General features: G+C 45.2%; 1 protein-coding gene across 2 annotated transcripts in view; it reads right to left on the bottom strand.

The window, feature by feature from the left end:
* LOC115309488 (bone morphogenetic protein receptor type-1B) overlaps positions 1–21,298 on the bottom strand; it is a 38,167-nt gene extending 16,869 nt beyond the window's left edge. The window contains exons 1-10 of one of the 2 annotated variants that reach the window (XM_040208246.3): positions 21,195–21,298; positions 15,762–15,946; positions 15,577–15,685; positions 14,983–15,097; positions 13,749–13,893; positions 12,201–12,393; positions 9,307–9,498; positions 6,146–6,251; positions 3,742–3,917; positions 1,082–1,212 (exon numbers count right to left, since the gene is read on the bottom strand). In XM_040208246.3, the coding sequence (XP_040064180.2) occupies positions 1,082–1,212; positions 3,742–3,917; positions 6,146–6,251; positions 9,307–9,498; positions 12,201–12,393; positions 13,749–13,893; positions 14,983–15,097; positions 15,577–15,685; positions 15,762–15,946; positions 21,195–21,288 (1,446 nt within the window). In that variant the 5' untranslated portion in view covers positions 21,289–21,298. Of the gene's footprint in view, positions 1–1,081; positions 1,213–3,741; positions 3,918–6,145; positions 6,252–9,306; positions 9,499–12,200; positions 12,394–13,748; positions 13,894–14,982; positions 15,098–15,576; positions 15,686–15,761; positions 15,947–21,194 lie in introns of those variants that run through there. The other variant, XM_042292237.1, reaches the window with a different exon arrangement.
* Positions 21,299–23,828: the final 2,530 nt, after the last annotated feature.

Below are 23,828 nucleotides of genomic sequence, written 5' to 3'. Positions count from 1 at the left end.
GTGCGGGGAAATATACCTGGCAAGCTTGCCGTTGCACGCGCTGCCCACACGAGCGACACGCGCTTGGCGGCCCGAATATCCTAGTATGACGTCACGACTGGTCGAATATTTTTTCGCTTTTTCTCGCTTTTAGTTGCAACTTCAGGGAAAACAAAAGTGATATTCAGATTCACGGGATAAAAATACGCCAGAATTCACCTCTAACTCGTTTTTTTCAAGAAGTGTTTAAGCTTCCCTTTAATGGCCGTTTTTGAAGAAAGTGACATGTTCACCATTTAATTAAAAACTGTCCAAATATTTTTTTTACGATTGTAACGCAACCTATTTGAGCATAAGGTTGAGGAAAATAAGTCAAAAAATTTCTTAGTCAAATTTTAATTTCAAGTTGACTAAAAAAAATTAAGAAATCTTAAAAATTTGCTTAGGTTTGGAGTGCCTGTCTAAACCCAAAATGGCGACGTAAGGTGTTTTACTTTCAAGGTATGATAGAATATTTTAGTGATCGAATGGCATGCAAACTTAAAGTTATGTGGTAAAAATAGCTTTTTTTTAGTGATTTTTCGAAATATAAAAGGTTTTCTCCGATTCCCAGCACTTTGGAGCATGACGTCAGCAAAAATAAACGTAATTCAACCCTCAAACTTAGTCATCCTATCTTTCGAACCTGTCTCTATTCATATTATTTTTTTTCAAGCATATCCAAAATATGACGAAAATTGCTGTCTCCTTTGGCATGGAATGACCCATATAGCAGTTGCTCGCAGTAACAAATGTTCACATGAAATAAATTGCTATTTGAGAGTTGCTTCCTGCCACAACTACAAGTCCCCAGAAGAGTTAACGACTGCCACACCTTCCCAAATTATATACATTCTTTGTTGGATTCCCTAATGAACACATCAACGGCATTTTACTGCATACTATAAAGTGCAAGCACTTTCTTCTATGCTTTCTGCCCTTCCCTTTTATGATCTCTCAAACAATACTATTATCACCACCCTTCACTATGCAATCCTGCAGTAAATGATGTAATGTGGGCACTAAATAACACAAAACCACTCATTCGACTGGATGTGCTTACCTCGCAGGATGCCCAGCGTTTGGGCAGCTGGGGTCGATACTTGTCCACGCAGACAATCTTACGCATGTCTTCGAAGCTTGGGTCGCTGGGGGCCACGTTGTGGTATGGGATGCAGTACTCTTCAACCACCCCTGCAAGCAACAGCAGGCATCAGTCAGTCGGCCACTCAAATCCATTCCATTTTTTCCCTCTCTAAACCTCAACGGCAGACTAAAGAGAATTTTGGCTTTTTCATTGTTGATTCTGGATTCTGTCAAACAAGCTCTGCATGCCTCTATAATTTTTTCTCTAAAAAAAGCAATGCAAAAAAAAAAAAAAAAATTTAAAGGTCTATATGGGGAATGTTTACTGCAAATGTTTCTACCAAACATAAAAAAATATTTTTTTTAGCAATATTTACATTGTCAGACACTATTTAGGCTTTAGGCTCCGCCCCACTCGGCGCTTAGATAACAAAGTACCTTTTTATGGCTCTCATCGGAACGAGGGATGATATACATGTGAAATGTTGAATGTAAAATTGTATCTACGTGCTGTACTAGTATTTTAATCCACAACTTTTTTATGTTTGAGAAACAAGTAATCTAGACAGAGTCATTATTGTTTTCAAAAGTATCCCAAGATTGCCCTTTCCGCATTGGTATGAAACGATAACGAACATCAGTGCCGGCGCCTGCGGAGCTCTCAACAAGTACATTAATTTTTATGAGTGCGACTCGTTCTGTGTTTACTGAGGTGTTTAGAAAATGATCTCCTCAACAGGCGTAGATCGCAACAAACAGCTGTCGTAGCTACACTCCTTCGTAAGCGCTGTGCGCGTGCTTGGGTTCGTAGCAGGACTGGCCTCAGCCTAGCATCCCACGTCAACTATGTTGCTTGATTTGGCTCGATTTGTTTGTTTGCGTGTGTTGATGCTGAATAAGGATGTTCCCGTAAAAGCGGCCCCATGAATCGAGCGACCGTCGTGATTGCAATTACGGTTTCTATATCGAGAAGATATCTACATGGGAAAGAATTTGAGAGCCATTTGGCTGGAGGCAATCAGGCGTTCCGCTCGCGTCAAGTTTGTCCAGGTTTGTTCCCGCCATCATATTGCTTTGAAAGGCAAGTAGCTCTCAAGTTTTGCGGTGCACCTGGCCTGCCAAAGCAAATACTTTCAGGTTGCTTTTTAATTGTGCATCCTGACGCTCACCCATCTTGCTCGAGAACAGAAAAGCTGAAAGGACTGGATATTAATTTTGATGCTTTTCTTTAGTCCCCTCAGTCGCTTTTTACCGCACATAGACAGATGCTAACAGGTGACTGTAGTGGACCGTGGCTCGTGCATGATGGAACGCTAGAATGCCGCTTTTATGGTCACGTCTTGAGAGCGCTGGGGAAGTTTTCGGACGGCGACAGAACAGCAGACAAACGCAGGCGGAAATGGACGCCAACACACAGCTTTCATATCCGCATCTGGGAATTGCAGATGACGATGAACGGCGGTGGAATGGCAGATGATGCTGGATACTGCCACAAGTCTGCTCACATGACAAGCAGGCGGTGTTAGGCGCCAGACTAGACGCACCGGATGTCACGAAAGGGAGACGCTAGGCTTGCAAGTATGTTCGGCCGAGCAATCAAGCCAATCAAGTAGTAATGGGCGGGACCTCTGATCTGTGGGTGGGGCTTAGAATGGGCCGTGACCCCCCCCCCCCCCCCCCCCCACCTAAATTGCATCCAACAACGTAAATAAGTATATTATGTGTTAAATCTAAGTCCTATAAAAACACAAAACAAAAGCTTTTTAGATTTTTTTTTTTAATCTAAAAGCACGAAGCATTAGGAATCCCCGAAGTACCCTACAGCATTCCTCGAGCTCCAAGATTTCCTTAGCCATCCCTGACCCTAAATGAAGTGTTCTTCCCTTAAGGTCAGGGACACATAACTATGTGGCACACCCTTTCCTCGTATGTGCATCATTGTTTCTAAAATCTGCACGCTTATGTACTGCTTTATTGCACCAAGGAAAAGATCAGAAGAGGTTCCTCAGCTATCAGCCAAGAATGGTATACAATCCTCGAGACAGAAAGGTTTGAGAACCAATGGGTGCAGCCTACTGCAATATCTTGAGATGCCCCAGCCCCCAAAAGTAACTCACCCCCTATTTTTGGATTAATTTGCTATTTTTGCTTCAAACACTGAAAGATAGCTCTTCTAGGAATCGTAGTGCACAGAGCAATGATTACCTAGGCATAAATGTGTCTTGTTACCTATGGTGGGATATAAGCAAACATTGCTGACTGGGAAGTACAGTAACCTTTGCATCAGGGCGCCTCGCCACGGTAACGTGTTTGGCAGAGACACATACTAATGTAAAAATAGCATTTTTTCAACTTTTCTTGGTTGCAAATCGAAATTTTGCCCACTCCTTATTTTCACGAAAATTTTCTCTCGATTTTAGATGGGCTATCTCAGATTATTATGGTACTGTTTTTCTATTTCGAAACTGTCGAGAGATGAGGAAATCAATACCAGCTTCAACGCCTGTTCCAGAAACATAAAGGCAGCAAGATATAAGCCATTTTAAAACGTACTGGGACTGCACAAAAGCTTTTAGAAAATTGTGCACGTCCAGAGATATCCTAAGTACCTTTAAGAAACACAGACTGATCACTTACCATCCACGACGCAGCGCAGTGTGATCTCCCACATCACCAGGGCGAACGAGTACATGTCGGCCATCTTGTAGGAATCGAAATGATTCTTGGGCATGGACTCCTCTAGCACCTCAGGGGCCATGTAGCGCTTGGTGCCGACACGAGGATTGACAGCTATGTCCAGTTCGTTCGCTTCACTGGGAAGAAAAGATGGGAAGCAATGGTCATGACTGCCAGCTTAAGGGGGGACATGGCCTGGGAGGGTCAACTTTGGAACCATTGTCTCAAATCGATTCAAACTTTCAGGGTGAATTGAACCCCATTAGGATTGATGACATCTAAAGTTTCAGTCTGATAGATCAATTCTACAACATACTATGCTTAACAAGCTCCAGAAAAAAGTTACTTTATTAGGAAATGTATTTTAGAAAAATAATAATTGCAATCCATAAAATGTTTGGTTTAATGTGAAGCAGAATATCCATAATGCAAGTTAAGGTGAAAATTAAATGTAGAAAATGCAATTCTAGAGAAAAACAACAGCACCCAAAAAGAGCAAAGGATTTTCACAAATTTCTGCATTTTAAAATATTCAGTTTTTGTCATGAAGAATTTAGCTTTCTCAGATTATGAGTACCTTAACTTGTTCCTCAGAAAATTTCAGTCCAGGACACCACTGAATGAAATCTTTACACTTTCGAGATGTCAAATGATACATTTCCTCATACCACATTTCCTGCCAAAAAGTGAAACTGAGAAAAATGCAGTTGAAGTTTCAGCTTTAGGTTTCTTACTTTTCTGTGAGACCGAGGTAGGCGAAATTCACCTGGTGCGTTTTTAGCACCTTCCTCTTTGAGACTTCCTTGTTCCCCTGGCAATAGCTACCAGTTTGTGTTGTTTGTAGGCACGCTAGCTTTTGTAGCAGGCATACCTTCACAGATAAACTGGCAAGAACTAAGAGGCAAATTGCACTAAAGAAGAGCAGCAAAGCAGGAATAGGATCTGAAGTGGAAGATACCGTAAAAGAGTGTTACTGAAGATGACAGACTATCACGTAACTGGGAATGACCAATCGTAAACCCTGTTTCAGGTCTCAATCAATAAGATTGCCCATAACAAATTTTCAGATTTTTTTCTGTTTGGATGTATATGGCTTTCCTGGCCATTGATACTTGTAAACTTGGAAAGTTTCTACGGGCAAAATCTAGAGTAAATGGCACTTCCAATGGGGGCAAGATATTCTAGCTATGTTAAATAAGTATGAAGCAGCACTAAATAGAAAACACAAAAAACTTGCTCCCTGCTGACCCGGAGGGCTGCCGACCTGTCGAAAATAATTTATTGCGAGATGAATCCTGCATGTTTATAAATGAAAGTTTCTGAAACCATTCTTCTGAAGTTAATAAACATAAACATATCCTTTTTGAAAAAAAAACGTTTTTTTCAGAAAAATTTGAATTCCGAGGCCATGTCCCCCCTTAAGTATCCTCCTTCCCCAAGAAACATAAAAATACATTAAAAAGACTGTTAAAGACACGGGCTAATTACTGGCTATAAGACTGCAATGGGGCAGAAAATTTTCCCTATTCCCTTTTCAATTTTACTGTTTCATTATTTTACTTCAACAATGACAATGTGGACTAATAATTGCTCAAATCTAATTTCAACGACAGCTTGACTATTCAAGCCTGCAGCTGTTATCTTTTCGGGCAGTAATTTGAGGTACTACACTTCAGTGCAACCCACTTATAACGATAAAGAGAAAACCCAAAATTTCAATCGTTATAACCGATTATCGTTGGATCTAGATTAGAAACTAATCATTTCCAATCTAGAAACTCTAGTAACTGATCGTTATAAGCGGTACATCAATATATGTGGTATCGTTATAAGTGGGTTGCACTGTATAACATGATCTCAGCTGCATACCAGACTTGATTAGCATTAAATGCTGTTGGTCAGGTCCATATTTGAGTAAATACATAGAACAAATAACAACATACTGCCTGGAAACCCTAAGATCAAAGCTATGTATCGGTGTTGTTATGTTGCTCGACCACTGAAGTAGGCGACATGCGTTTGTGTCACTTCACGGTAAGATTGTTGTTGTTGTTTATGTTTTGTTGTTGTTCCTTCAATGATAAAGGATAGTCAGGGAATAGGGCAAAGGACAAACGAAAATCAAGTTCACTAACAACTGACAATTATGTTGCATTGTGGCTACTGTCTGTATACTACAGCACGTGGCTCCGACGTCTGTGGTGGCACAGATGTCGGCACGACACATGCGTAGACACTTCAACTCGTGCAAATTTGGCCTGTGCACAAGTGCAGTGCCCACAAAAGGTGTGGGCGAACGCTGGCTCGTTTGTAAACAGCAGGTATTGAATGTGACAAGATGCTCAGGACTTCCCGGTGAACTCACCTACTGAACCTGACGGCCAAACCAAAGTCTGCTATGGCGCAGGTGCCATCCTTCTGTACCAGGATGTTCTTGCTCTTGATGTCACGGTGGGCAATGGCAGGTTTCCCTACACAAAAATACATCATCGCAAAACTCAATTTGAGACCAACCCAATTAAGGTCCGATTTATAGAAAAAGGGGAGGGGAGGGGGGCGGGGGACAACAAGACTCACTACAAGAGTAAATTTAAATAAAACAAACTTATGCTAAAACGAGCCGTATCTATGAGGGGCCACCATATTGATTAGCCCTGTATTTCTTTTTGGCAGATACCGGTCACTTAGAGATAGGTACATACATATGTCCACCTTCTTCACATATGTCCCCCAAAGTCAAATGCAGTGTGGCAGCATTTCCATGCCAACAAAACCACTTTACGAGAGTGGATCACACCCACGCCTACACTGCTTCCAGCTCTTCAGTGGCTGCGAAATGGCACTCCCACGGATGTTTTTTTGCAGCTCCATAAAGGTGATAAACACTGTAGGACAGACCTGGCCGTACACATGGACGACCAAACGCCCGACAAGAGGTATGACGTGTCGGAAAGACGACCAAACCTGAGCAGGCAGGCAGTGGTCAATCGCAACATTGGGTGCATTCATGCGAGGCCACGATTGGCCAGTTCTTGGCCGTGTTTAGTCATCCTTGTGACGCGTTGTATGACTTGACTGCCATTTGGTCGTGCATATGTGCATTTCCACCCCGGTGGTTATCACCTATATGGGGCCACGAAAATAAACTTGCGAGGACAATGTTCCGCACTCACCGATGAGCTTGAAGTAGCTGTCTAGGCGTGGGTGCGATGCACTTCCAAAAAGCAGTTTTGTCAGAGGACGGAAACGCTGCCATTAGTGGCGCAAGCTCATTGGGATACAAGGGGAGTATGAGAAGGTGAACGTATCTACCAACCTCCGAGTGGCTGCAAACCAATATAGTATATACCTTATACATAGGCCCAATTAACACTCCTCTTCCTGCCAAATTCAGGTAGCAGATCGCATGTGCATTAGAAACGATTTATGTTTTCAGACCTGTTAAGGGGAGGCACAACCTAGAAATACAAAACTTTTCTGAAGAACATGTTTTTGAAAACTATTTTATTATCTCCTATGTATAGCTCATAAGAAATGTTCTTACAATTTTCATATGTGTATTATTTACTTATAGACAAACTACTTCCGATGTGCTGGCAGCTAGGTGCTGGCCAGAGGCGCGAGCAAACCCGTGCGTTCGCCATTTTCAAAGCATGCTCGCTCTCTATGGGTTAGGCCTAGCACAGAGCAGGACCACCCTTTGGGAAAAGCGTTCCTTCTTCTGTCGTTTGCACTCTAGTTGGTCATTCAACATTGTGCAATCAGGCAACAGAACCTCGTAAAAAAGACAAGAAAACACCCTTTCTAGAGCACTTTGAAATGCTGTGCGCACTTCTATTGGGCAGCTCAGCAAAGCAGTAGCTGTAATTCACTCGCAAATTACAAAAAAAAAAAAAAAAACCTTTTTTATTTTGGCGAAGAAAAAAGATTAGCGAAGCTGTAATATAATGGGAATGAAGTAATGGTTGGCCACAAGTCGGCAAGCCAGAGTGGAAAGTCTGAAAAGATTGCCGCCACCTATGAGTGACGGCGGCAACCAGACAACCGGCAAGCCGCTTGTCCGGTTACCACCATCGCCTATAGATGGCGGTAGCTGTCCAAAGTTTGGTGTCATCATTTGTATGCTGACGGGCACGATACTGGGAAAACTAGCCCTTAACAGCTCCACTGTAAAAAAATGCAGCGCATGCAAAAGTTTGTATTTTGGTTCTTAACAGCTTCCCAAGCTCTTGTTCCTTCTACGTTCTTTGACTCTATTGCTACGATGCTGGCGGCTAATGGCATGGAGTCGTTTACGTTGGGTGCTCGGAGGCGCAGGCATGGGAAACAAAGGGGCATCGGAGGTGGTCAACTTCAAAAAACCGCCCTAATGTTGTCTCTGAGTCACTCGGCGATCCCGACTCCCATCACGTCAGTGCTCGGAGGTATGGGCCGCGCAGGACCATGCATTATCTTTGCCGATCACTGACATCCCAAGAGGGTGCACGAGCTGACAGCAATTGAGCGAAAGATGGCGACATTGAAGCAAGAAGTGTGCCTCAGAAAGCAGCCGCTAGGCCTACCTAACAGCTGCGAACTCGATGAGCTCGCGGACTACAACTTGCTCGACGTTTTGTGCGTCAAGAATTTGGCGGGAGCTTTACAGCGCCTGCTATGTGCCAGACCGTGAATGGGAAGGACTTACCTATGCTCCTGGATAATTTCAAGTGATGTGGCAAGCATCATTTCGAGAGGAACATTGCTTGAACTTCCGATTACGTTTTTCTCGGTTTTGCGTTTTGAGCGTATTTTCGTTTTTAAAAATCTATAATTTCTTAGTTACTCTCCAACACACATGAAATAATGTTTTTCTTAGGTGAAATTTAATGGAGAATTCAGTAGGGAACTTGGCTTTGAATAATTTTCTTCAGCACGAAAAGGTAAATTTTAGTGAATGTTATATAAGAGAGAAATGAAGTCAATTTTTAGATGTGCATTTTTATGCTGAAGTTTAATGAATATTTCTACACACATTACCTCGTTCACCACTTGTTCAACATCGCATCCAAGCAAAAGAGATATTACTTCCTTTTTTTGTATTTCGAAATGATAGGTAATTTCAATGGTGCTACTCAGTCTTTCTTTTATGACAAATTAGACTGTAAATTTGCACAAATACATCCTTTTTGGCCAAAAGTTGGCAGATTCTCCCAAGTTCGCGCCACTAACACTGTGCGAATTTTATTGCGATTGGTGATGTGCTTAAAGAGGTAGAGCTCTCTGGCCGTGCCTCCCCTTAAAAAAAGAAGAGGCAAACAAAACTGCTTCTGCTCCATGCTTTCATTGTTATTTGGTCTGCAAATCCTCAAGAGAGAATCTCTTCTACTTTTCTCTGGTCTCAACTTTACTTAGCGTTCATACACAACTCTACCATGTTTACAGTTCTAGAATGCAGCAGTTTTTGAGCCCTAGCACAACCGGTCATTATTTGAGACACCCTCCTCAATTTCTTGATAAAAGCGGGCACAGAGAGACGAGCCAACTCACCCTGCTTGCCAAAGATTTCGGCATGAAGGTGAGAGATTCCTGAAGCTGCCGAGTGAGCAAGGATCAGCGCCTCGTCCGCGTCCAGGGCGTGGGTAGAGAGGTAGTCATGCAGAGACCCTCGCTCGTGGTAGTTGGTGATCAGCAGCATCTGAGTCCAGGAGCCCGTGCCTCGGATGTCGGAGGCCACAAAGCCTGCAATGGCAGATGGGACTACGTATGAAACCCTGGCTTTTCAACTCGCAGAATACCAAGTTTCAAAGATGAACAGTAGTCATGTGCATGCACTTGCACTTGGCAGGTACCTAGTATGTCTTTGCATATCAACAGGCCTCTAAAAGTGCCTGGAATAAAACTCCGGCATGGCTGCGTGCAGCAACTTACTCACCAACATTAGCACATGTGCTGTGTCCCAAAACAATAGTATCTCAGAATTAGGCTTTTTTTTTTATTTGAATGTTTTTATATCATTATGCTGAGTAAATTCTGGGCAAAGAGCTAGAAATTCCATCATTTTTATGCCCAATGCTAGAGCCAAGCAATGCTGGTGTGCATCAGTTGCATTACATATGGCGGCTGCGGTCTTCTCGGATGCACAAAATTGATCAACGAGTGGATTATGAGAGGGCACCTTGGACATCATCAATACCATCCTCGATGGTGGCAGCGGCAGTCATGGTCGAGGGATTGCGTGGCAGCCACGAGGCAGCAAAAATGGCGGAGTCAAAAGCTCATACTTCTCGATGAGTCTCCAAACTTCGAAGCCATGACACGAATCTTTCAGTATGCTATGTTTCACGTCTCCATTGAAAGCAGACCACTGATGCTGATAATGACATTAGTGGTTTGCCCTAAGTCAGTGCATGATGGTTACTAGCGGTGAATTTGATATGCGCCAGTTTGTAGAAAGTTCGGACTCGTCATAGCACAATGTCTTTGGTCCACTTTCTAATACGGCAATTGCAAGCTAAAAAAAGGCTAAAGTGAAAATGGTTTGCAATACTGAAAAATGAGTTATCTTTCAACTTCGTTCTTCCCTTTTTGCAGTCCAGGCATTTTTTAAATTTTGCCTAGGTTGGCAAATGTGCTGTCCAACATTTCTGTTTACTTTCTTTCATGTGCAACCATGCACACAGATACTTGCCTGTTTATGCAGACATAAAACTTGCAAAATGTTGTCTACCAGCAGAATGACGCTTCAATAGATGAACATCCACATAAAGACTTTATGCATCAGTTCCTTAGCTATAATACAAACATCAATAGGCAAAAGTGGGATTATTCCAGCATCTCGCAAAATTGTGATAAGGCATCCACCTTCAAATAAGCACCGACACGCCTAAGACCTCAATTCACAGAAGCCACCAAATGGATTATGTCATCAAGGGCTCCTCCATCTGGGGCACCAGTTTTGTGATCTCTTCAATTCTCTTTCCCGGCGGCTGAAGTTTGCAAATAGGACTTTCTGGTCATGTGACCGATTCAGAGGGCAAGTAGTACCTGGTGTTTCAGTCGTTTCCACACAGAATACGCAAGTCTTGCCTCTCATTTTAGAGTGCAGCTCTTAGGCGCCAGTTTCCAACTTCAGCGGCATCGCCATCGGCGTAACTGCCCGCGTTGCATTAAGGAAATAATGTAACCACGCATTGCAACATGGGAAAATTTCCCCACTATATTTAGCGGAAAAAATAAGCCGCTAAATTTAGCGGATAAATTTCTCCGCTAAATTTAGTAGAAAAATTTCCCCACTAAATTTAGCAGAAAATATTCCCTACTAAATTTAGTGGAAACATTTCCTGCTAAATTTAGTGGAAAAATTTCCCAATTAATTGGAGGGGAGCAGGAGAGGGGGGAGGGGGAGGAGGGGCATACCTTCCCCTCCTTTTCCTCCTCAAGAGCTGCGCTCTAATTCGGCATTACAGAGAATTGTAAGCGTCTTTTTTTTTTTTTCTTTCTTTTTTGCTTATAATGACCTTCCCCAAAAGTGCCACTCCTAAAGTATGCAAATGCAGTTAATTTTATGTACATATTTCCAAGCCTCTTTATTCTTTTTCTACATGCGGAACTGAATTTTAATAACCAAGCGAGGACGAAATTATGGCAGCCATTAGCATGTCTTGGCGTCAACCTTTTTTTATGCTGCATAGTTCGAGGATGGTGCAGCTTCCACAGAGCTCTAACGCTGTCAAAGCTGCCTGAGCAAGCGTGCCACTTCATCTGGCGTCTCGTCTGAGCACGTGCGTATGAGCCGCAAGGCGAAGCCACAGACTGTCAAAGCAGTGGTGCACTGCAGCACTGTGGAAGCTACGCGTCTTGACAAAGTAGCATAAAACAGCCAATGCGGAGTTCCCTTTTATACATACATTGTCCCTACGAAGCCGGTTATGTGACCAGAAAATGCCCCTTGCAGCTATTTTAGCTACTGGAAGAGATACCCACATTCACCAGCAAACCACCTCTAGAAGGTCACGCGAGAAAGAGACATAAAAACCCAATATTACTTTCCCTTCAAAGATTTCAAGTATTGTTTTCCATTCACCACCAGACAGCTCTTCGGGTAATTCGCGGTCCCAGCTCCATTAAGCTCGACACAAAGTACACTGTGCAACACCAATAGTGCAAACATGAGATTGGCGCTTTCTTGCGTTTTACTCGGAAGGTGTACTGGAGGGAAAGAAACTTTTGCCGCCTGAGTTTGTGCCCTAAATTATCGCTTTCTTCTATGTGAGTAGTTTTATTTTTGACAGACCATCAATTCTAAAAAAACAAAAAGCAAACAATGGCTATTGTTTGTCTGCACTAACGATGTTGCACGGTGTACATCGACTCGTCCTATGTTGACATCCCAATGACTCTTCTTTTTTTCCACATCTGTGGGTGGAAGGAAGGGTCCTCACCCAGGATGTTGTCGTGGCGAAGCAGCACCGTCTGGTAGATGTCGGTCTCCCTCAGCCAGCTGGCCTCGTCCGTGGTGAAGAACACCTTGACCGCCACATACTCTCCTCGCCAGCGGGCCTTCCACACCTCGCCGTAGCGTCCCTTGCCTATGCTCTGCACCATCTCAATCTGCTTAGCAATGGTCCGTTGCACCTGTTCAGGCAGGAAGCATTCGCAGCTCAGTCGATGTGCTACTCCACGAGAGGGCAGCGTTCCGAACGTCTCATTATGGAGCTCCTACAAATAATTAAGAGCTAAGCTGCCAAACATCGACCTCTAACAACAGTATAACTCTGTTACAACTGATCTGGCTACAGCAGATATTCAGTTATAACATAAAGATTTGTGAAGTTTGGTTGGACTTTCTATCTGTGGCACTGAGCCAATTTCTGTTTTCACAGGTTCTGTTATAACACACATTTGGATATAATGGACTATTTTATGGAGTTTGTAAGTAGTTCACCATCCATTATAGCAAACTCTTTGACAGCACTCATTTTTTCGGACATTGAGTGGCTTTGGTTCGGTAGCATTGGCATCCATTTTCCAAACTGCCTTCATCGTGCTTGACGCCTTGCGAGCCTCATATGGCCTAAAGCGCGCAGCGATGACGATCGTCGGTACAGCTCCACAAAAAGTCACTACCTTTCAAAGTTTAGAAGTTTCAACAAAACCAGTTCTTTTCTAATGTCCATTCAAATTCCGTATCACTGGTTAGAACAAACTTCAGCCATATTCCACCTCAAAGTCTGTTATAAGAGTATCTTCACTATCAAGGTCTGTTATAACAAGTTTATACTTTATAGTTAATTAACTAGGGAAGCTGGGAACTTTAAGGGAGTGGCAAGTGGAGAGCATGAGGCCAAGCTGGCGGACGAACATCAAGAACTTGGCAATAGAGTAAAATTGGGGGAGATGGAGGCATCTCATCCCTGGCAGGATGAGAACGACAGAGTGTCTCCTGGGGGACCGCAGCACGCACTCATTGCCTTTCGTTGTGCTTCAGCTGTGCGTGCATGCTCAAAGCTAACGAAACACCGGAGACCTTCCTAGGAAGCACACGCTGGAGGACTGAAGGATCTCGCTGCCTCTCATCCTCTCAGTGACGAGAGTGGACTAAAACGAATAATTGTGCAAAAGTCCCAACAAAACAGAGATGGTCCAACCTCGTAGGAAGAACGTAAAAAGCTAGGAATTGGCTAAGAAAAGAGACATTCATCTTCGGAGATGTTTGACGGAAGAAGGGCATAAAGGTAAACTGACATGGTACGTTTGGCCATTTTAGCCTGGCAAGTGTATGATTATTTGGACAAATATAAAATTCTGTTCTTCACAACTTTAACCATGCACCGATAATAAACCACCATGTAGTCATCATGCTGGCTAAAAGGTGAGAGTAGCGTCGGAGTTGTTTCACCATAAAGATTTCTCTGAGCGCAATCATCCGCATCTCACTGTTAGAAGAAATTATCGCTGCACTTAACAAGAGCCAGCAAGAACGTCCGTACCAGTTGGGGCAAACCAGAGCCACTGCCAGAGGTGATGGAGTGGTCAATGAGGTCTTTGATGCAGGGCCCACCCTCTCCCCCTGGCAAAAACGGTTCGTGGCATCCGGAGGCAAAGAAGCTTCGGCTCAGCAGAGACCTCTTGTGCCTGCATGTTGGAGAGAAGTTAGACTTAAAAAAACAATAATCATGAGCAAATCAACGAGCAAACCCCATCGTAAAAAAACAATGGTGCATAATTTTCGATGCTATGCCTAAAATGTAAAGAAAATTAGAATGATTAAAAAGGTTTGAGAGTTAGCTTTTAAGTTCATTGTGCACTTTCAAGTGCAATGTAGCATCGTGAAAGGCACAATTACTGATATCGGAGAGATGGTTATGTACACATATGCTCCTGCTTTCTGGCCGCAACATCGTAGAAGCACCACAACGGCCTTCACTTTGGTCTGCTAAACCCTCCCTGCATATTTTCTAAAACAACATGCTTGTATCCCAAATTTGATTAGTGCTTCACCTTACTTTTAATTACCTGTTCAGTACGGCCCAGCAAATGACTGCAGAGGGTTAAAGACTTTAAAGATTATCACCACTGTAAAATGTCCAGCACCCTACAGAAGCATGGAACACAGTCTAATGGCTTTAAAAAAAGGCACCACTATATGTATATGCCTGTGCAGCAGTAGTGCCTCAGACAGGTATGACTTTGTACTTTTAGCTTTTCTAAAGGGGCATACAAAGCTTCTAGAATTTTCTCGACTGTGACCTGCACATCATATAAACAAGGACTGTGCATGTTCAATCCAGCAGAGCACGAAGCTATTGATAAAAATATGGTGAAAAAACCTTTCTGAGTGGCAACACTTAGCCTAATGTTTCACATGCCAAGAAACAATGTAAAATGACATCAAAAAAATATTTTACTACGAAACTTCATTATTTCCTGGGCTGCTTTGCCAAAATTGCAATAAATGACCTTCGTCAAGCTCTCCCCACAAAAAGATGCCGGGGCCTCACTCAAAAATACTGCGGGTTACAGTAGGGAAGACACAGTACACCGTAGGCTTACCTTTAACGATGGAGAGGTAGGCAAAAAGCAATGCAACAACAACTCAGGAATGCAGCAAATAAAGTTAACCCCAAATGGGGTGGCCTCTGTTCAACGACTCTCTTACTTCTCAAAGATGGGAATTGTGCGCCTGGTGCATAAAATGGCACGCTGCAGGGAGTCTGGACTTGCCTCATATACGTCAGGAAACCCAAGAGCAGCAGAACAAGTAGGCAGCCTGTCACAGAGATGGCAAGAACGATGTGGTGGATGCTCCTGTCGTAGCGGTAGAGTTCGGTGCCGTAATCTGACAAAAGAAACATGAGCCATTGTGGAAATGCGGCACAAAATATGGCTGCTACAGCCACAGACGAGCTCAAGCTACTTCTTAATTAGCTTACGAGCTCATTCAAAAATATAATAAAGTAACTACTATGTTGTGCCTGGAAACATTTGATTTGCACCTTGTCACATGCCACACATGGTCACATGTTGCACTTCATTACTGCCTCTAAAAAGGCACCGAACAGCTCTGTAACTTTTTAATATCACGGCAGCATTGATCGGCAGGCCGATCGGTGCCGTATCATGGCTGGCAAAGTCAACGAAAGTGAGCGCAGCTCACTTTCGTTTACTTTGCCAGCCTGCGAGTCGACGCTCCTATAATATTTTTAAAAATTTGCAAAGCAGTACAAGGAAGTGCAAACAGGGGAGGATTACACATCTAACTTGGGGCCTGTACTTGGCCGATGCCAGAGTAACATTAACAAGAAAGGAGGTACCGACCTTCGTTCCTAGGCTTGTACATTGGCCTGAGGTATTTATTGCAGAGGTCCCCGTGGTTGCAGCACTCAATTGACTTGGGAATGTTGTGGGGGACAAGGTGTGCCTTACACTAAGGGAAAAAACAAAGAAACATTGTAATTTCAAAACAGCAGAAAGCGAGAGAATGCATTAGAAAATGACCTCACCCACAAAATGCTGGCCTCATCAGGCGGTAAACAGCCAAACGACCATTCTGGCTCGACGCTTCGCGTCTCTGGGTTGTAGATCTCTTCGACGGCACTAAAGCACTGGCTGTCTGGCGGCGCTACGCAGGTCCCATTCTCCGCAAAATCGGGGCAGAGTCCGGCACAGTAACACTCCAAGGTATGGGCTGGAATGGCAAACAGGCAACGTCAATACCAAACTTCCATCAGAATTTTGCTACTAGCTAGAAGATCCGAGTGAGGGTGCAAGAGCAACCAGCATGTTTTATGACTGTTACAGTCCCAGACGGGATGAAAAGAGCAGGGAGGCCTTTTAGCTGCCCCCCTTCTATATCCCGCGACAACTTTTCTTGGCAATGCAGTGGCAGGTACAGGCCCGCGTCCCCTCTCCCATTTTGAGTGTGCGCGGGCTCTCCTCCTCACCCCGGAAATGGGGGAGGAGGAGAGCCTGCGCACACTCAAAATGGGAGAGGGGACGCGGGCCTGTACCTTCCACTGCATTGCCAAGAAAAGTTGTCGCGGAGTATAGTGCGAGTTTCCTGGGTTCTATAACACTTTCGGAACTCGTGAGCCTCGAGTGTGCACAAGAGTTCTGCACTGATTGATATGAGCCCAACCAGGCCCGGCCCGGCCTCTTGGGTTCGGGCCCGCCCGTGGACCGCTTTCTATTTCTGACGACCAGGCCGGCCCGACACTTCACGGGCCCGCTGAGCTCAATTTTCACCCAGTATGAAGCTGAGCTCAGAAGTTGCCCTGCATGGCGAGCTCGCTTGCAGCTGCTACGCATGTTGACTATAGTATGTGATAGTCAGTGCAGTAAGCATTGTTTTCTTTTCTTTTGTTACAACTATTATGAGACACACCAATTTTCAGGTCTAGGAAGCGCATTATATGGAAAAAGCCAACCCCATCATCTCTTCTTTCGATAAACCTGTTTCGAAAAAGGATGGAAATATAAAAATGGCAGGCAACAGTAAACAAAACGATGCGCAAAAGTTGAAAAGGAATGGAAATGTCGCAACGGGTTTTTACAAAGAACAAAGTTCTAAATTGCCCACTCCCGCCGTGCACGAACGGAAAAAAAGTAAGTGATAAAAAATATTGCAGTCTTATTAGGTGGTTGGCAAGAAATTGGTATGGAAAAGCACCCCACAAAAGAGCTACTTTGACAGAAGCAGATAATCGTCACCCATATTGTGGGTAGACATACTCCTAGGCATACCTCGGCGAACTTCACTCATGAGGACCCTCACTCACCCTTATCTTCACAGGTGAGGTGAGGGTGAGTTAGTTTCTGAACCAGGAAAATTCATGAGTGTGAGTGAGGGCCGTGAGGGCTTTTGAGTGCTACGAGGACCATAAGTGTGTGAGGGCTATGAGTGCATGAATGGCGTGAGGGGTGTGAGGCCATGAGTGCATGAGGACCGTGAGGGCGGTGAGTGCGTGAGTGTGTGAGGGCCGTGAGTGTGCGAGGGGCGTGAGGGCCATGAGTGTGTGAGGGGTATAAGTGCGTGAGGGCTGTGAGGGCAGGGAATGTGTGAGGGGTATGAGTGTGTGAGGGTGGTGAGTGCAAGAGGACCATGAGTGGCGCGAGTGCCGTGAGGGTGTTAAGTGCGTGAGCGCGGTGGAGTGCGCGAGGGCCATGAGGTTTAGTGAGTGTGACTATGAGGATGAGTGAGGGGCTGAAGGTGAGCGTAGCTGTGAGGGTGAGTGAGGTGCTTAGGTGAGTGTGGCTGTGATGGTGAGTGAGGGAGACCTAAAATGCTGACCTCTGCTCCTAGGTATAGATGGCCTATGCCTGTGAGGGTTTGCATTGTGTAGGTGCATATGTGTGCGTGTTTGATGGGGAGAGGCGACTGTACGACGGCAGCACTCCTGGTGACAAAAATGAACGCCGCACCGCTAATGCTTTGGAACAGCAAACAATGCACACACTGCAAGCCGTGAAAACACACACATACACGCTTTTAGCATTTGCATCTCCTCCACTGTGGTCTTTTCCCAAGCCCCCAAACAAACTTCAAAAACATTTGCGCCAAAAAAATAAAGTTGCATCTGGTTTAGCCAGCTTTGGCCCGCTTTGTAGACTTGAATGCAAGACCTGTGCCCGCCCTTTCACGATTGCAACCGTGAAGCCTGAGCTCGGCCCGCGGGCTGACCTGTACGCGTGCAAACCTCTAATATTTGTGTATAGTCAAATCACAAATTGAAGGTAACTGAGCGCATGCTAAAGGTATGGCATCCGAAAGCAACATCCTGCTGTTCTCACCTTGTCAGTAACAATAGCACTTTTGCCAATTGGATGACAAAGGAACCACTAGCAGAATGCATTTTCTGGGATCTGGCTCCTAACAGGAGACAATAAAAAAACAAAAAGGAATAACATGCCCCTATACACCAGCTCAACTCTGTTATGTCACGTTGCAGTGGTGGCGCTTTGGGCACATTTCCGGTCTGGCGTATGGGTGGAAGTCGCCATGTGGGCCGTGCATTGCTGTGCTGTTTTGGAAGAAACCAAACTAAACCTGCTTTCTCGTCAAGCTGCTGCGACTGGGGCAGCAACAAGAGAGCCGGAAAGGTGCCAAATCAGTATTCACGTGTTTTCAGCCTGTCTGATTCGTCCAAGAATGTGGATAGGTGTTGTGACAAGGGAAAACCAGACACCGTCCGACAATGATTGCTTGTGTGGGAAGCACTTTGGGTTAAATTCACGGATACTTGTGTTTGTCAGATCTATTTCTTTGGTTCCAACATGAACACTGTCAAGTTGTCCAGATCACCCGCAGACCATGTGCAGTTCAAACGGCAGTGTTATCATTCAAACTACTATCTGCACGTTCAAACAACAGTGGCCTGCAGACCCCACATTGACACGGTAATCGCAATAAAAAGTGCAGACCTCTAAAGACTTCTAAAATTGAAGGATGTTTGGGTTAAGTGGGCTCGATGTAAACAGTGGATACAAGTGTATCTATCATTGTTACCGGTGGCCATCCCTGACTTGTTATGCCTAATTCACATGCTCCAATCCTGCTTGCGATTTTCACTATCAATGTCGAGCATCGCAACTACAGTCTATGCTTCTTTTGTAGTCTGAGGGACGTCGTGACTGAAAATGATGGGCAGAATCTTGTCACGTATATCAGGCTGTAGCACCCAGTCTGCGATGTCCATGCGGAGTGACTATCTGCACGTCCTATTATTCACGCAAACTTTTGCGGAGTATCGAGCCTTAATAATTTTGCTGAGGCCATTAAAGAAGAAAGGCACAGAATCAACAATTCCAATGCAAAAAGAAAAGTATGGAGACTCACACCGATGCCGACAACATCGCATTCCAATGGTTTGTTTATGGGCAACAGCACACTTCTTATCGACACTGCATCGCACATGTACGCCGCCGATGGCGTGTTGCTAGGGGCGCTCTGGTTGGTGTATACATGGCATTCACTGTCCAAGACTGCTGTGCCCACCACCGCTGTGCAGGTGCTGACAGTGAGCATGTACTATTACAATAAATATGAGTGTAAACACCGCACCGCGTGGCCCGCGCTACTATCAGTGCCTCCTGTCGAATGCTCCGTAAAGCTTAGATGCAAAGGGTGTCGAGGACTCATGCACTCGTTACAATGCCCTTCACTTCCGCGTCGTCTGGATGAACCGACCAAGGCCTCCGCAATTTGTCGCACACACACATGCCATTTTTAGCGTGCGTGACAAAGAAAACATTTGTAATATTGGTTTAAGCTGCAAAGTGGTTCACTGGTTATCGCAGAATAATACCTCGGAGCGACGCTGAACTCGCTGCAGGAAAGTTTGCGAGCGATTTATGTTGTGTCATGTTGCTTTTAAGGTTCCAGGGAGCGAAAGATAGCCTACGCTTGCAGCGCGCTAGCTTCTTACAAGTGCAAATTTGCAGTCCTTCGCTCTCGCAATATGATGCATGTGAAAAGGGGTCAGCGGAGTATCCGGTATTGTTATCAGAATCACAGAAACAATTCTAAAGCTTCCCAATAAAAAAGTTACCGTACAAAAAATATACAAATAAGCTATTTTTGCTAGCACAATTCCTAGCAAAAAATGCGCTTGTTCATCCAACAGTTTCGTGGTTCTGCCGACTGTTCTTCGCTAGCGGACAATCGGAAGAGCAGAGTGGTGCAACGATCCCTATAGACAATGTGCCTTGTCCGCAAAGCGTTTTTATACTTCACGGAGCAATCGACAGGGGGCACAGAAAGTAGCAGGGGCCACGCGGAGCGGTGTTCACACTCATATTGATCGTGACAGCGCAATGCTGTGGTGGCATGCATTTTACAACACCAAGATTGACATTCTTGGCAGGCGATAAATTGGAGCCTGATCCTAATATGTGCTACGTACTAGTGTGCTCAAATGGGGCAGTGAATGATTACCACATCCATTTTTATTTGTATTACTTACCTAGTTAGGAACCAGAAATAAAAAGACGGATGAGGATACAAAAAAGAAAAGGCAGTACAGGGTTCAAAAAAAGGAATGCAACCTCAACGGCAAAATAAATATGGATATTAGAAAGAAAAAAAAAAAAGAAACTGGAACATAAAAATTTTAATCTACTTGCGAAGATAGCTTGTGACTGAGTAGAAGGGAAGTGGTTTCACTGGCATGAGTGAGAACTGTCGAGATACATGCGTAGTATGAAATTCAAAACAAAACGAACTCCCCAACGCGTGTCTTGTCAAAAGACTCGAGCGTTCATGCTTTGGTTATCCGTGGCGATCTGTTTGGAACTGCCGTTATCACAAAACAAACGTCGTTTGTTATAGACAGACGCTTAGGGTCCAAAATACGAGCGCGAAAGCGTCCTGGCGACAGCGACGTCTCAGAAAACATACCAAAGTATGGACCGTCCAGCAGTCGCTCATTTACACAGGCTAATTACTGGTCGCGTTAAACGCGATTTAGGCTGCATACACTTTATCCAAAGATTTAGAAGTCACAGAAGCAAACCTCACCATACTCGTTTCGGATCATAGGGTGACCTGTGGACCGCTAGATTAATGTTGAATAAATATGACGAGAGTCTCGGCAACATATTTTTCTCAGAGTATTTCTGACCGAAAACACCCTGACCGGCCCAACACACGTGAAATGTTTACTACGAGTGGGCAGCAAAATTTGAACTGAAAACTTAATTGAATAGTGCTGAACTATGCAACCGTTACACTCGCTGAAGCTACGACAACTTTAAAATCGACAAGATCGGCAGATCTAACTCCATGCTTTCAAGAAAAATTATGCGAGTAAAGCAGAGAGAATCTTGAGCAAAACACAGCGGCTCGCAGCATATGACACTTGGAGAGAAAGTATAGATCGGTATGCTTACTAAACATGGGGAAACAAGAAACTAAAATGTCGATAGAAACACAAACTTACCACAGTCTGGAAACCCAAGATGAACCAGTATTAATGCAGTCACAATTGTTTTGAATCTTGACTTGAGGCAGCGAAACACATCTAACGCCGCCATTTCCTTTCTTGCGCTTGTGGTGTCACGTGACGACATATAAAAAAAAAAAAGAGCAAAATTAACTTTTGCGCTTTGAGGACCCCTGGCGGAAGGATGCCGCATCTTCTCCAGTTTCGTTTTCTCCGAAGCGTTGCATCGCTGCATCATACCTCATCGTTATGTATCAGATGATTTCATCATCTTTTGTCGTAAGGTATGAACTCTTGTGATCCACAAAGGGTGGGCGAGCTCGTCTTGTTTTGCGCATGGCGAGCACAACTCATTTTCGGCCAAACCATCTCGCGTCCCTCTTGTTGACGCGCCACACCTGTTTTCCATGATAGACCGGTGCACCCGCAGGCCATCCGCCCTCCCTGTCGCCGTCCCGCCTGTCCTTTGTAGACTGCACGGAGGACACAATAGAACCTTTTTGCTCAGCCGCGGCGAGGCAAACAAGTGATACCCCGGCCAATTTGGGATAAATGGGGCTCAGGTGCGACACCCGCGTCGGTGAAAGCAGGGCTTTTGTGTCGGTGACTCCCTGAAGCACGTGGTGCGCTGAGCGAGGTGAACAGCCTCGAGTAACAGTTTACGAGTTCGACTACTGGAAATGATGTTATCACGCTACAGGACGTCGCTTTCGCAGAGGTGCGTTGGAGCGGAACGGATGAGGGTACAACACATCACCAGAAAAAAAAAAAAAAAGAGAAAAATATAGATAGATATTGATATTGATATTATTTATTGCACTTGACAGGTAGAAATGTACAGTCGTGCTGATGTTGGGGGACGGCTGACGCCCATGCACTAGTGTGCACACAACACCGACCTATGCACTCTTACAATATATATACATTTGTACAGAATGGATAAAAAAAAAGAACTAGTGTGCTTACAACACCGATTTGTGTACTCTTACAACATGTATAGGTTGTACAGAATGGTGAAATAAATAAATAAAAGAACTAGGTAATTAAAAGTAAAGGGGGAAAAGTTTTAAACACCGTTAGACGGGTCAAGGAAGAGCATCTGAGCTACTTCTTTCGCCTCTTGGGGATCAGAAGGAATGTGGTCGGTGAGGTTTGGGCCTTGGGGGGAGCTTCCTCCAAAGCGTAGCTGCCCTCAGCAGGCAAAACTCCCCATGCCCTAATATTCGGGACATCACGGGCTGGAGTCTACCTGTTCTTCTGTTCACTCTGGGGGCATCATAAAGTTTCTGTTGGTTTGGTCCCATGATCCTGCAGAACAGCCGGACAGATGCTATTTGCTGTCGCTGGTGCAGGCTCCTCCGGGTAGCAGTCTTTAGGAGGTCACTAGAGGGTACTTCTCTGTAGGGGAGTGGGACTGACGGCGGGGAAACACTGCGGCGATAGTAAGTGTAGGCGGCACGCCGTTGCACGCCTTGTAGTGTGGTTTGGAGATATTTTTACTGGGGCCCGGGTACCACACCGCAGAGCAATACTCTAGGTGGGGCAGCACCAGCGCAGTGTAAAGATGGCGGAGGGTGTTAGGTGTCATCCCTCGTGTGACTCGAGTGGCCCACGGCGCCATAAAAAGGGGGGCGCCGCCGTGCCACCTTCCGCTGGACCACTACTCGCATATTTACTAACAACGTGATGTCAATCTTATATAGTAAATAAAGCAGTATAAAAAAAAACAAAAAAAAACAAAAAAAACGGAGGGGGGGAGGGGGGGGGGGGGGCTTGGCCGGAGTTCGACCAGGGCGCTTGATAGCGTAGTGCTGCCCTGGACTGAAGGAAGTGGTGAATGAATTGCCCTCCGTCTATCTTTTTTCTTTTTCTGTAACCGCTGCTGGCATTAATAATAATAATATTAATAATAATAAGAATAACAATAATAATACTTGTTTGCAGGGGAAACGTTACCCCGGGTGGCCTGCGAGGCTAGGACAGAAAAGCGGAAGCCCGTGCGCTGGTGCACCCGTTAGCCTGCCACCCGGGGAGGGAAATAACAATAAAAGCAGTCCAGGAGGAAGGTTATCCGGAGCGAAAGTTCATCTGCTCTCCTCGCAGGGGCCACGGCGACGCCAGAGCGCCAAGCCCTGACCAGCTCTGACCGGAAGGCCACAGGATAGACTCAGACATGGGCGTACCAACCAGGGGGGCAAGGGGGGCACATGTCCCCCCCCCCCCCCCCCCCCAGTTCTCAGAGGGGGGTGGCAAGGCATGTGTTATGCCCCCCCCCCCCCCCCTGAAACAGCTGCACTGGGCAGGACAAACATTGGCCGGCGGCGCCCAAGGGTTGCCAAGGGCACTGCCCCCCGGCCCTGATGGAGGGGGGGGGGGGGGGGGGGGTCCGGTTTGCCCCCCACTCAAATTCAAGTTGGTTCGCCACTGTACCCAGAGTCACTAGGCAGACTCCTAAAGCTAGCACCTCAAAGCCACTAGTCGAGGTACTCCCACCATCCCTCCAATCAGAGTCCGGCGCCCCGATACCACCGCAACCCCCGCGCGACAAGCAGCCGAACCCGCAGTCCGCACCAGGGTGTCGAACCGGAACCGAACCGAACCGAAAACCGGAACCGAACCGTTATTTTTAGC

This window comes from Ixodes scapularis, unplaced genomic scaffold (genome assembly GCF_016920785.2).
Source record: "Ixodes scapularis isolate PalLabHiFi unplaced genomic scaffold, ASM1692078v2 PGA_scaffold3__209_contigs__length_174095766, whole genome shotgun sequence".
NCBI lineage: Eukaryota > Metazoa > Arthropoda > Arachnida > Ixodida > Ixodidae > Ixodes > Ixodes scapularis.
The sequence above is the reverse complement of the archived record's forward strand: the minus strand, read 5'-3'. Positions and strand labels throughout refer to the sequence as shown.